A 12,720-nucleotide genomic window follows, 5' to 3' on the forward strand; every position below is an offset into this window, starting at 1 on the left:
TATGTGGAGGGTTTTTTTAATTGGAAATTGTGGTAGTTGGAGTTAAAAAAAAAAAAACAACAAACAAAATGGACAAGATGAAGCATGGTCTGATGGTTACTTGTATAACCTGAGTTCTGTGAAACTGTTCAATCTCTTATTAATTTGCAGGGTGTTCTAGAGGAATTTAATATGCAAAAGTGGCTATTGATGTTACACTGTTAACAATACTGTTGACATTTAATTTCTTTGTTGCAAAATTAAAAGCCAAACTATTTTATCAGTTATGTTTGGATTGCTGAATGCTATTCTTTAAATTGCGAAGATTAAATTGGATTTTTTCCGTGGTTTCTGTTGTAGGAAAAGTTCGGTGGCAAGACTTCGATCAAGACGCTTATGTTGGCGCTACCATGGTGCGATCTGGTCAGGATCCATATGCCCGCAATAAGTTCAATCAGGTAGAAAGTGACAAACTGCGAATGGACCGAAGCATTCCTGACACTAGGCATGATCAGTAAGTGCCAACTGAGCCATGTTTGACTTGGATTAATCTTTTTGTATTTATGGCTTTTGAGCAGCAGGTGGTTTTTCTACAGCAGGAGCTTTCCAGCTTTTGAAATGCCAGGAACAGTAAACTGTTGTGCAGTCCTTGAACAGTGGGTTAAAGAACAATGAATCTTATTTAAGTTTTTCCGTTTCCATGACTTCCATCAGTGTGTATTCTATATCTAAACTGGTGCTGCTTTTTAATCTCTTTTTCTTCCTGTTTATCTGATGGCTTTTCTTGGTTTCTGCGTTTCTAAGTCTCTTTCACTGTGAGGATGATCAAACAGTGGAGCAGGTTGCCCAGAGAGGGTGTGAAGTCCCTGGACTTAGGGTTATTCAAAGCTTGATGCACAGCCTGCTGTGGCTGGCCCTGCTTTGATCAGGGAATTTGGACTAAAAGATTTCCAGGGGCCCCTTCCAATCTCAGTCGCTCTGTGATTCCATTCTTCTAACTATGTGATGATTTTCAACTCCAGACCTAAAGGAATCCATTTATGCATACCCTGGTCAACATAGGACAGAATTACACTTCAGATGTTTAAAAACTTCTGCTATGTCAGGCTGCTTGTGCTGATTCAGGAAATAGTACACTTCAGAGTAAGAAAACGTATTCCTTTCTTGTGGATAGAGAAGACTTTTTCATTTAAAACAGGGTTTGAGTGACTTGCACTGATCTTGTTTAAGCAGAGCTGGTTAATATTAAAACAACAGTAGCTCATTAGGACTTCCATAATTTAAAAATAACAAAAGCAGGTTGAACTTGGTTTTAAAAACTAGGCAAGCATAGTCTCATAGTTAATTTGCCTAACTAATTCTGCAGTTAGGATGAACATACATTTACAGCTTTGTAGGTAGATGAAGCTGGAAGAGACAACAGAGGGAGGGAGAAAAGGAAGGTGCCTCTTTTTTCCTCCATAAAGCTCTTTCATCCGGAGTGGCATAGTAAAGGAGATTTGTATAAAAACTCAGACACTTACTGTGTCATTTTTAAATCCCTTGGTTTTAGGTTCCTTTAAGCAGATGCTTTGTAGATAGAGTGAAGCAAGTCTTGTATAATTTGCCATTAATTGACTAGAAAAGTAGGAATAATCTGGTGTTTCGCTTCTTTCCATGAAAGCAGTGAAAAGCACAATGCTGACGGTATACTGAGGAGTTTAAAATTACTTTTGAATTTTCTTCATCACATACAGTTTTTTCTTTAGAAATGCATTCTAACTTTTTAGACCAGGTATTCTTTTCCCACAAGAGCAAAGCTCAGCTACCAACTTCTAGAAGCTTCTATGATTTAGATATGCTGAATTTGGAATTTTTCTAGATATTTAATAACCTCTGAGTGGGGTCTAACGGACACGTGCTCTCCTTTAAGAAGAATTTGAGAGATGACAGGAGACAAATTATATTACGGCGGCTATGTTTTAACTGTCAGTGTTGTGATTATATGCTGACGTGCCTGAGTTTTTTCACTAAATGGAGTTGGAAAAGAACCCTGCAATGAAGAGAGAGAGAGATATGTTTCTGGGGAAAGGCTGTATCTGTGCTGTGATTATTACTTAGATTTTGCCATGGAGCAGATTTAAGTGCCCATCAGTCTATAAATGGTCATCTTTTTAAAGAAAAAAAACAACCAAACAAACAAAAAAACCCCAAACCAAACTGAAGCAATCATTTCTGCAAACTGGCCATGATGCTTTCCCTGCCATGTTGCAATTAATTTTCCTTCTATATTGGCAAGGACATTCACTACAGAAGCTGAAAGTGTCACATGGAATATTTGTTTGGGAACTGTCCAATGAAAAGAGAAGAGCAACAGCCATAGGAAGAAGAATATGTTACAGATCTGAGCATGTGACACTTGGAAGCATGTTATTTTCAATAAAAATGGAGGGAACTGGGTTAATATTAAGATCTCTTGTGGAGCTGCTACAATCTTTAAGAAAAGAAACCTGGATGAGGAAATACTTGTTTCTGCTTGAGCAACTTTTTATTTATTATATTGATGTGTCTAAGAAGCTGTATGATTTTAAAATAACTGCATAATAATACTATTTAATTGCTAAAATTGTCTAGGCTGTTTAGAAGCAGTTTATCAGGATTCTACATTAAATATGTAAATGTATGTGTAATTATGCATTTCTTAATACTCCATTGTTTAGTCTTTTCTGCATCGGGCAAACTTTTACTAACATCAGGTTAAGACCAAAGTTTTCTACTTGTTTTTTGTGAGAGACTGCCAGCAGTACTGCAAAACACTTAGGTTTACCTGTTTAAGCTGCTTGCCTTTATTTTAAGCAAAAGGGAGATGTGAGAAACAAGCAGATAAAACATAAGAAAGGAAGCAGAGAGAAGAGGTCTGAGCAGGAATGCAGATTCTCACTCCAGCTGGTGCTCACAACTGCCACTTCCAACAACTCTGAGAAACCTCTGGGTTTCCTTCTGTTGCAGTCTGTTTGCGACGTATAGTTGAGAGCTATCCCTGTCATGGTAGCTTTTGGAGATCCAGAAAGTGAGTGTCACAGTCATAATAGGAAACTTCCAGAGCTGTCCTCCTGTCAGTGTAAAATAGTCTCCCAAGTGGGATGAAGGGTGAAATACTCCATGGTTTTTGTGGACCGATGTCTACCACGCTTACTTTGGACCAGTGGTTTCTGATCACATCTCTTACCTGATGTGTTGACATGATTCTTGAGAATTACTGGTAAGTACTTTAGCTGGACTAAACTGTGTTTTCTTTCTCATTTGGCAACTGTTAGAAGTTTCTCACCTCGTGCTCAAGTTTTATTCTTAAGTAGAGAAGAAACAAACTTTCCTGTCTCTTTGGCATCCAGATGTCTGTTGAGGTGAATGCTCTCCTTGCACTGGTTAAAGTGGATATTCCTGTCAAAAAATGGTTTCAACAAACCATGGAGGTTTCAGAAAATTTGATAATGATATGCACTAGTCCAGCGACTCAAATTACTAGGGGAAAGAATGTACTTTTTATGTTTTAACTGATTTTAATGACCTATGCTAAGCATTGAAGGTCTAGATTGAAGTTTTAAGTTCAAGGTCTAGTTTATGCAAATGCAGTTTCTCATTCTGCATGTAAAATTAAGTGCTGTAACTTGAGGAAAGAAAGTCTAATCTCTGTGCCAAAAGTGATGACATAGTTTCTTTCGTTTGAGTTTTAACTGTAGCGCTATTGACACAGCAGAATAGGAGGAGGACTGCTACTGAGTCAGTTAAAGCAGGGATTTTTGAAGAGCTGAGAGCAGAAATACTCAGTGAAACATTCCTCCAGTTTTATGTGGAAGTCTGAAAATCTTAATTTCTCCCTCAGAAATATACAGTAGTGCTCTTCTCTTGAGGTTTCTTTAAAATTGAGAGGCTTCATTGCCTTGAGTAATTCCACCCTAAGATGTGCTCTGGCTCAAGTGCTCTCTTCTGCAAAGAGATCAGTATAAGATTTAATGTGACTTTTTTAATTATTCTAATGCAAGTGCTTCATGTGATAACTGCTTGCACAGTAGGCTCGTCCTCTGGGGGCAATTTGAAAGTTAGCAGAAAAAAGAATATATTTTTTTGGCACCATAGGCTTTGGTATATAATAGCTGGATGTCTTGTAGCTGTCTAGATGAATTGCCAGCAGCTCACAATAGAGAAAGTCTTTATTTTCTTGCTTTCCAGGAACACACATACATTTGTGGTTTAATACTTCAACGCTGGGTGCTGGTTACAAAGCCATCTTGTACACCCACCGTTTGAGAAACAAAGCTAGATAAGGCCTTGCTAATCTGACACAGCAATTGTAGGGTTGGCATTGGCTTTGTTTTTCTTCAGAGTGAGTGAGGTCACCATGGCACAATAAAGTTTTGTTTCACAGAGGGCACTAATGTGTGTGACGTTATGGGTGTGTTGTATTGAAAATACTGCAGGACCTTGGGATTTTGTGGGGTGGGTGAGGGCAAGAAGCGCATTGCCACTTGCTCTCTGATTCCAAGAAGTTGAAGGTTGTGTGATTTATGATGCATGCTACAGAAGTTTAATCAGGTGTGGAGAGGCTTTTTATATAGGCAGAGGCCTAGTTTTGGAAGTGTAGGTAGCAATGTAACGTACCTCTCTTCCCTTAAAAGTTAGTTCGATGAATACTGCACAGAGTACAGAATTACTGCTGAATTTGCTATAGGTGTACGCTAGCTGTGTTTATCACCTCTGAAGACAACTAGGCCTGTTAAAACTCTACCCCTAATATTAAAGGATACATGAAGAAATAATCACTTGTCTATGTTACTGCATGAATGGCGATCAGTATCGTGACCTGTTAGACTGTAATGCGTTCAGCATAAACTCCATATACAGTGTTTTCTAGTACTGTTAGTTTCTAACACAACGAGAGTAGTGTCTTTTTTAGGTTTATTGCCTGTGCATTTAAACAGCTTGACTTTATGTAGTCCTGCAGGAAGTATTTTGGGATTTGCTTCTTTTTGCTTATTATATTAATTTCAGGCTACTAGAGGTGATGAAAAATGACTTGACGTAAATGGAATATTTCATTATCTTTATGGTTTGGAAGCATGTGGTTCTGTGTTTAGTTGGCTCAATGTTGTTGTCACACTAGCTGTGTTTTTCAAATTCTGAATGTTACAATCCTTACAACTTCTCATTAGAATAGAAAACTGTTTTTATCTATAAGCAAGACCAGGATGCTACAGGAGCTTTAAAAATAAAGGGAGAAGTGGACACATGCCATTCCAAAGAAGAGACATGTGGTAGCCTGTGAACTTCTGCATTTTCACTGAAAATATGCTCATTTGCTTAGATTTATTGAATGCTTTTAAGGTAAAATAAGCACTCTGGTTTCATACTCAGTTGCTTGAAAGGTATTTACAAGATACTGCAGTGATGATAGTCCAGTGACTTTTCTGAACCTGCCTGTATCTGACACTGACTTCCTACTCTGTTGTGTACTAAGACAACTACCAAAAGGGGCAGAAGAGGAATTGATTATAATCTCATCTGCAAACAAGATATTCCATTCTTCCTAGGTAGGTGTAACATACACATGAGTGTAATCGATAACTGCTTCATGATGAAGACTGTCTGCTAAGCTTGGGATGTAAATATAATGTTTAGATGACAGGGTATTATGTCTTTCAGGTGTCAACGGAAACAATGGAGGATAGATTTGCCAGCCACTAGTGTGGTGATCACCTTTCATAATGAAGCAAGATCTGCTTTGCTTCGAACTGTTGTCAGGTATACCTAAGAGAGACCTTGATTTTTATTTTTTTATTTTTTTCTTCCTTAAAAGCCATTCACTTGTGTCAGATAATAGCTTATGATAAGGAAGGGAAGTAACAATCAATTATGCTTTTCTGAACCATTTGCAGAGGGAAAGCGGAGCCTTAATTTCATTGATGCCTCCAGTTCTTACATTCTAAATAGTGGCATTAAACAAACAAAGTCGCTCCCCTTAACTACAAATGCAGGAAAGTGTGGAACCAATCGCTAGAAAATATTTGGAAGTTGGCTTTATAACTAGTTTCAAGAAAAACTCAGGAAAGATGGATTCCTAGGGGGTATTTGACCTAAAGCTATTTACAAGACTTCCATGTTACAAGTTGTCTAATCCACTTATTTCTGGAGGCTGGAATTTTGGGGGGAACAATTCTACCTGTGCCTCTCTTCACAAATGCTTTCTGTAATAATAAGCCAATACCCGTTGTTGAAGATAGGATCCTTGGCTAGGTTCTACTGTGGCTTAACAAAGTAACTGCTTTTATGACATTATTATGGAAAATTAACACTGCTTAGTATTGAATCTTTTTTTTTTGGTCTGTTTCAGTGTCCTTAAAAAAAGCCCATCGCATCTTATTAAGGAAATCATACTGGTGGATGACTACAGTAATGATTGTAAGTACTTTTACAGGGTTTTAACTTTATTTTGTTTATTCTGGTAAGACTTTCTGTAGATGCTAGTAGGTGACTCTGTTAAGAGTAGGTCACATGAATAGAAGTTTGCAGAAACTGATACAAACCCAGTTCTTAATTCTTCCATATCTGTCATTGTGGAAATGTGAAGAGTTCTGATAAATGCTTCAGGTATATTTTATTACTTCCTGCTAGCTGAAGGAGCAGGGTGTATAATTGACAACAGCGTTTACATAGTATGTTATCTGACGTAAAAATAAAACTCATGGTGCTTGCACCAAATATTTTTTGCGGCACTGCTTTAAATGAATGCTGGTCTCCATTAGTCTCTTGGAAAAATTCTTACCGAATCTAAAATAAGTCAAGGTTTTTAAAAGTATTAGGGTATCACAATACAAACTTTAACAATTGTAATGGACCTCTGAGTAACATTTCTTAAAGGAAGTTAATTGTCTACATTTGCATTGTTAGTTTATAGCTAATTTAGTGTAGGTTTAAGCCTTAATGTTGGTTAAAAAATGAACTTTATATGCAAAGAAAACGGTTTATTTCATCCTATAAAAGTTTTTTGTCTTAACGCAATGTAGAAACTGTCTAAAATAAGCAAAGAGAATATCATTAAATGATAATATTTTAAGAGTGTAAAATAATAATGAGCTTTAAATAACATGAGGGTAGTTTAATTTCTTAGCCTGGTAACTTTTCTTTATTTCTGGTGAGACAAGCAGGTATTGGTTTTTTTAAGCATATGTCTTATATTAACCATTTATGACCATAAACATTTTGTACTACAAACTTTTTTTTTGTTTTTCTTTTGAAGACAGCCTCCTTTATGCTTTACAGTGTTGGATATCATACTGGTTCTCATAACTTGATTTTTTTTTAAATTATTATTTTATTTTTCAAAGCTGAGGATGGTGCTCTCTTGGGAAAAATTGAAAAAGTGCGGGTTCTTCGAAATGATCGCCGAGAAGGTAGGCTTAATCTGGGGGAAGGAAGATACAAATTCTGCTGTGCTGCCTTATCTGTTAATCTTCATCAAGTCTTTTAAAGGAACATTCTGCTATACATTCCATATTGGAGGGAGGATTTTCACTTTATAAATCAACTTACTAGTGGAAGGAATAAAAACAAATGTATTTGTGCAAGTAAAAACAGTAAATCTGATGAATTCCATATTGTTGTGTGTGCAGTCGCCCATTGTTAGCTTTCGCCGACTTGAAATTCCCTTTCACCCTCAACCTCTCCTTTCTCTTGCTGTAACTGAATCCTCAGTTAAGCTGCTCCCATTGTGCGTAAGGTCTCACTGTAAACTGTATGAATATTTGAAACAATCCAGCTTAATATTAGTCCTCTTATTTTTTTGATGGCTACCTTACTAGAGATCGTTTTAAGGATCCAGTTGATGGACAGCCAGGCAAATAGTTTATTTGGCAGACTTGAGAGGGTTTGAGCAGCCAGGAGGGCCGGGACCACGTATGCCAGTTTTGCTGAAGCCAGTGTGCCGTGTAACAAACTTGTCTTACATTTTTTTTTCCTCTTTGTTGCTTTTTAAATTACGGTCTCATATCACTGAGCCCTTCAGTTGGCAGCTTCCTGGCTATGGAGCTTAAAGTATTAATACAGGCAACTGTTATTCTACAGCTGTTTGAAATAATAACCGAGAGCTGACAGTTGAAATAGCTGACTGAGTTAGCAGATATAAGCTTGTTTATTTTTATAGGCGCTGTATCTTCTAGGCTGCCAGCCTGGCCTGGGGAGCAGCTAGAATCATTAGATTGACAGAAACTGGAAATGACACGCAGAAAACCTGTGTTGTCCCATAATTAGTTATTGCAAACTGATGGGCTCTTAATGTTTAAATATTTTGTTTGGGATATACTTGTGAACAAAGGCTTGTTAGGAAAGCAGGTGTCTTATGACTTGCCATGGTTACAGGGTTCTGAGTAAGTTCATATAATTCCTCTGCTTAGTGTAGCACTTAGAGTTGGAGATAATAGTAATGGAAAAGTGGAATGAAGTAACACTTTTTTGATTTTTATTTTTTAGTAATTATAAATATTAACTTTGTACTGCATATACAGATGAACTGAATTTTCATTCATACTTAAAAATATGCATCAGTATATATGAAAATGAAATACGATTTGACAAATCTTTTTCTATATCAGAAAAGAACAATTATTTGCAAATCAAAGGCACAGAACTGCCTTACTTGGTATTTTTGTGAGATTAGAATTAAATTATTACCTGTGGGATCTACTGTACTGTTTTATAAAGTTTTGCCTAGGCATGCATATGTGCAACCAGGTGATAATTTTTTAAATTAAAATATTTTAAAGATTTCATTTGATTGCTGGCTTGTTATACTTGAGTTTGATAGTCATTTCACTTTTCATTTTCAAGTGTAGGCTGATACTGATATCTCAGACACATACAAAATAAAATTTAAGAGAATCAATAAAATCAACCAGTCTGTAGGACACTAAGAGTAACACATTACTATGAACAATGTATGTATGAACAGAGGAAAGCACTGTGCTTTAAAAGAAAAGTTAAAATAAAGGGATAGTGCCTGTGGAGGGCATGACATTGACTGCCTTGCTTTCAGGAATATGTGATAGTAGCTCTTGGTCTCATCTATAGGACCAGAGTTTGTTATGGGAACAGATGTGTTTTGGAGGGCATGGTAGTTTGTGAATAAAGAAATGTTCAGGGGAACCTTCTCAACATTCTGTTGTAAGACTGAATGTGATTGTAGAAGACTCAATGACCCAAGCGAGCACCTCAGATTCGGGGGGGGGGGGGGCGGGAATTAGAAACACTGTTACGTGTTTTCTGTGGAAGTAGAGCAAGACAGTAGGTTCTATAAGAGTGTAAGTTAGAAATAATAAGCTCTGGAAGGGAGGAATTGCAAAAGTAAAACAAACATAGCCAGAGTGCTTGAGGAATGGTTCAATGTGGAAAAACTGAACAGAACAGGTTCAAAGGTTGGAATAGGAAGGTAGCATAAAAACAATGAGGTATAGTTAGCTGGCGGTGTGCAACAGAGAAGTTGTAGGAAGTACTGTCGGGGAGCATCAGCACAGTGCCTGTCTACAACAGTGAAGCGCTCACATTCGTGCTAAGAGATAGTACAAGGGTCTTGATGAGGCTGTTTATTGCTGAATGTTAGACAGACCAAACAAGCTTTTCCTCTTAAGCATCTTGTATTCTGTTTGGCAGTGTCTTATTTTGCAGGTTTATTTTGTAAAGGGAATGGAAGGAAATGGGTTTGACTCTTTTACAATGTTTCATTTGGGGGGTGGGGTGGGGAACAACCAAAACCAGAACAGACTTGGTGGGAAACAATGTAGAAACAAAAAGAAAAAAAGTAATTACTTGGCTTTGGTCTTGAGTGACAATGAAATCTATGAATTTTGAATAGTAATAGAGAAAGGTAGGGAGGAAATTGGCAAAGGAATGAGAGGAAGCTTGCTATTTTCTGTACTGGAGTAAATGGTGGGGTGTTCTGGGGTATGTGTGTAAATATAGCAAGGGACTTTAAGGAATGGTGAGGTCATCCAATGAACAAATATTAAAACGGAAGGAAAGGAACATGGCAAATCAGTGAGGGCATCTGTGTAATTGAGGTGTAGAGAAGAGAAGAAACTTTTGGCTTTACCAGATGTTTCTTCTTTAAGAAGTCTTTTCAAGATAAGATTTTTAAGAAATCCAAACAAACATCCCCCCCCCCAAAAAAAAAAACAAACCCAAACCAAGCCCAAAACCCACCAACCTGAAAAACAAACAAACAAAAAACGCACCACCAAACCACAAAACAAGAGAGTTGCAAGAAACACAGGGGAAAGACAGTTGAAAGGGGTGGGGGGAAGGCTCTTGGACATGAATTAATGAAGCATGGTTGTTTCTGGAAGAAGTTGATAGAAGAATGGACAGACTGTGGTGAGAGCTAGTGGGCAGCAAAAAGGTGGGGAGGATAAGTTAATGATGGTGCTTTCCTCAGTTCTATCATAGAACTGTAGGAAAAGTGTTTGTTTTCAGGACTGATCTTGAGTAATGTTTATCAGTATAAATACCATTTGTTGTAATGCAGACCCAGCTGTACTTGTGTATCACTTTTTAAAAAAAGATACTTTAATTCTTCTACGTAAATCAGATTGAAACCTGTAGACTAAGGTGCAGGAGGTTGGAAGCTTGCAGACTGTTTCAGTGAAATGACTTCACAACAATTGTTAACTAGATTCTCATTTTGATAATGGAACTTGTATGTTTGTCCTGTGTGAATTCAAGTAATGTAATTCACGACTAACTTGAAATGCAATAGTTTCTCACTACTGTTGACTGTTTTCCTCAGTAAGTACTTTAAATATTTTATCTTGACTTCTCAGGCTTGATGCGCTCCCGTGTCAGAGGGGCAGATGCAGCACAAGCAAAAGTACTGACCTTCCTGGATAGTCACTGTGAATGCAATGAACACTGGCTGGAACCGCTTTTGGAAAGAGTAGCTGAGGTTAGTAAAGAGTTCTTCTAAAGTAATTTCCTGAAGGAGTAGCTTTTACATTTTAAAGCCATCTGGTTTATACTACATTAATTTTATGCATTTTTCTAAGGAAGCTTTTTCTCTGAAGTGAGATGATGGAGATGATTGGAGTGTTCAGTGATTAAAATCCACTTTTTGTTCATTTAATCTGTGAACACAGGAACATAAAATGTGAATATTTATTATTATCTTTACAAGCAATTCAAATATATGCCGCTTTGGTTCTTTAGGGACCTCCTCAGTAAGTGTTGAAAAACTTTAGAGCAAAGTATAGTTCTCCTCAACCAATATCATCTCAATGTGATTCAGTTTACCTGAGTATTTATGCCTCATTAAGATTCAGTGTGATAATAGGAGAGAGGTTGAGCTGTGAAACCAAAATTCTCATGGAAATTAGCAGGGACTGTGGGCTCTCAGCTTCTATGAAAATGATGCTTAGTCTGTGTCCCAGAAAAGCAATTGAGAGCATCGAGAGTGAAGGTTTACTGTTTTCTCCAGGGACTGGTTATACTTGTTAACTTGCTCTGGAGGAACTCAGTTGAAGTAGAAAGTGAATCAAGTGTGATCCCAAAAAGCACTGGGGAACACTCAAGACAATAGGCTTTTTCTTCTTTCTTAATTGCATTCCATTTCTGGTAAACTCCCCTTCCTGGAAAGACTTTCTTACAGAATGCTCCTAGCCAAAATAGTTTTGCTAAGCTGCTCTGTCTTGTTAATGCCCAGTTCTTCGTTTTTATCCTCCCTACACTTCCCTTTGCATTTTCCCCCAAAAAGGAGAAGGGAAAAAACAAGGAAGTAAAACCTATATACTCAACATGCTAATGCAGAAGCTATCAATTGATGACTGATTTTCCTTAGTCTGTTTGGTTCTATGATGCTTTACTGTGTATTCCAGAAATACTGTAAGTTGCCTAAGACATATCAGCAGTTAAAATCCTATTTTGGAGTAGAAATAACTTTAATCAGCTCAAACCTGGACATTATTAAAGCACCTAGAGCCTAACAAAGCCCTTGAGCTTGAGTAACGTAGCATTTCCTTCTATTTTTGTGTCTGTGGGAAGTGTTGCAGCCTCAGAAGGGTTGGGGGAACTTCTCTATAATTATTAACTAGGAAAATAAACTTGAAGGCATTAAATATAATCTCAGAAGGAAGTGGAGAATGCTTGCAGCTAAAGGCCTAATGGGTTCTAGGATGTGGGAACTGACAAGCCTTTTTGTGTAAATAGCTTGAAGCATCTACCTGTTTGAGAAATCAAGAGAAATGGTTAGTTTCGGTCAACAAAACCCTGCTTTTAGTAAGACAGCTATTTACCATTTACCCTTTTTCTTGTCTATGACTTTTTTCAGAGCATACTCATTTAGCTTTCTGAAACTGATATGTCATATGAAAAAGTGTTACTTTTTCATCATACCAGAATGTAAAACATCTTATCAAATTGCTGACAATTTTGTGAAGATCCAGCATTACACATGGTGTACTTGGTGGGAGAAACTGGTGCATATTTTGCTTTGTGCAGCAGCTACTTTTTAGCAGCACATGAATTATTTGATCCTTCAAAACTTGCTCCTCACAGTTGTCACTGTGGTACACACTAATCATGTGTGCCATTGAATAGTTTTCAGCTGTGTGAATACAGTTTTCTGTTCTTAAAAGCTTAATGTACTGTTACATAAGTAATTGATGTGGAATTCCAGTTTACTTTCATCTGGGAAGATTCCTAACCAACAGGTATGTGGTTTGTAAG

At 37.3% G+C, this 12,720-nt stretch overlaps 1 protein-coding gene across 1 annotated transcript in view; it reads left to right on the forward strand.

Annotated features, from left to right (window-relative positions):
- Nucleotides 1-12,720, forward strand: part of GALNT2 (polypeptide N-acetylgalactosaminyltransferase 2) — a 97,693-nt gene that overhangs the window by 59,318 nt on the left and 25,655 nt on the right. Inside the window, exons 3-7 of the mRNA XM_059831347.1 lie at nt 340-493; nt 5,659-5,757; nt 6,347-6,414; nt 7,341-7,406; nt 10,824-10,945. Coding sequence (XP_059687330.1) covers nt 340-493; nt 5,659-5,757; nt 6,347-6,414; nt 7,341-7,406; nt 10,824-10,945 — 509 coding nt within the window. The remainder of the gene's footprint in view (nt 1-339; nt 494-5,658; nt 5,758-6,346; nt 6,415-7,340; nt 7,407-10,823; nt 10,946-12,720) is intronic.

Source organism: Gavia stellata, chromosome 2 (assembly GCF_030936135.1).
Source record: "Gavia stellata isolate bGavSte3 chromosome 2, bGavSte3.hap2, whole genome shotgun sequence".
NCBI classification, from domain to species: domain Eukaryota; kingdom Metazoa; phylum Chordata; class Aves; order Gaviiformes; family Gaviidae; genus Gavia; species Gavia stellata.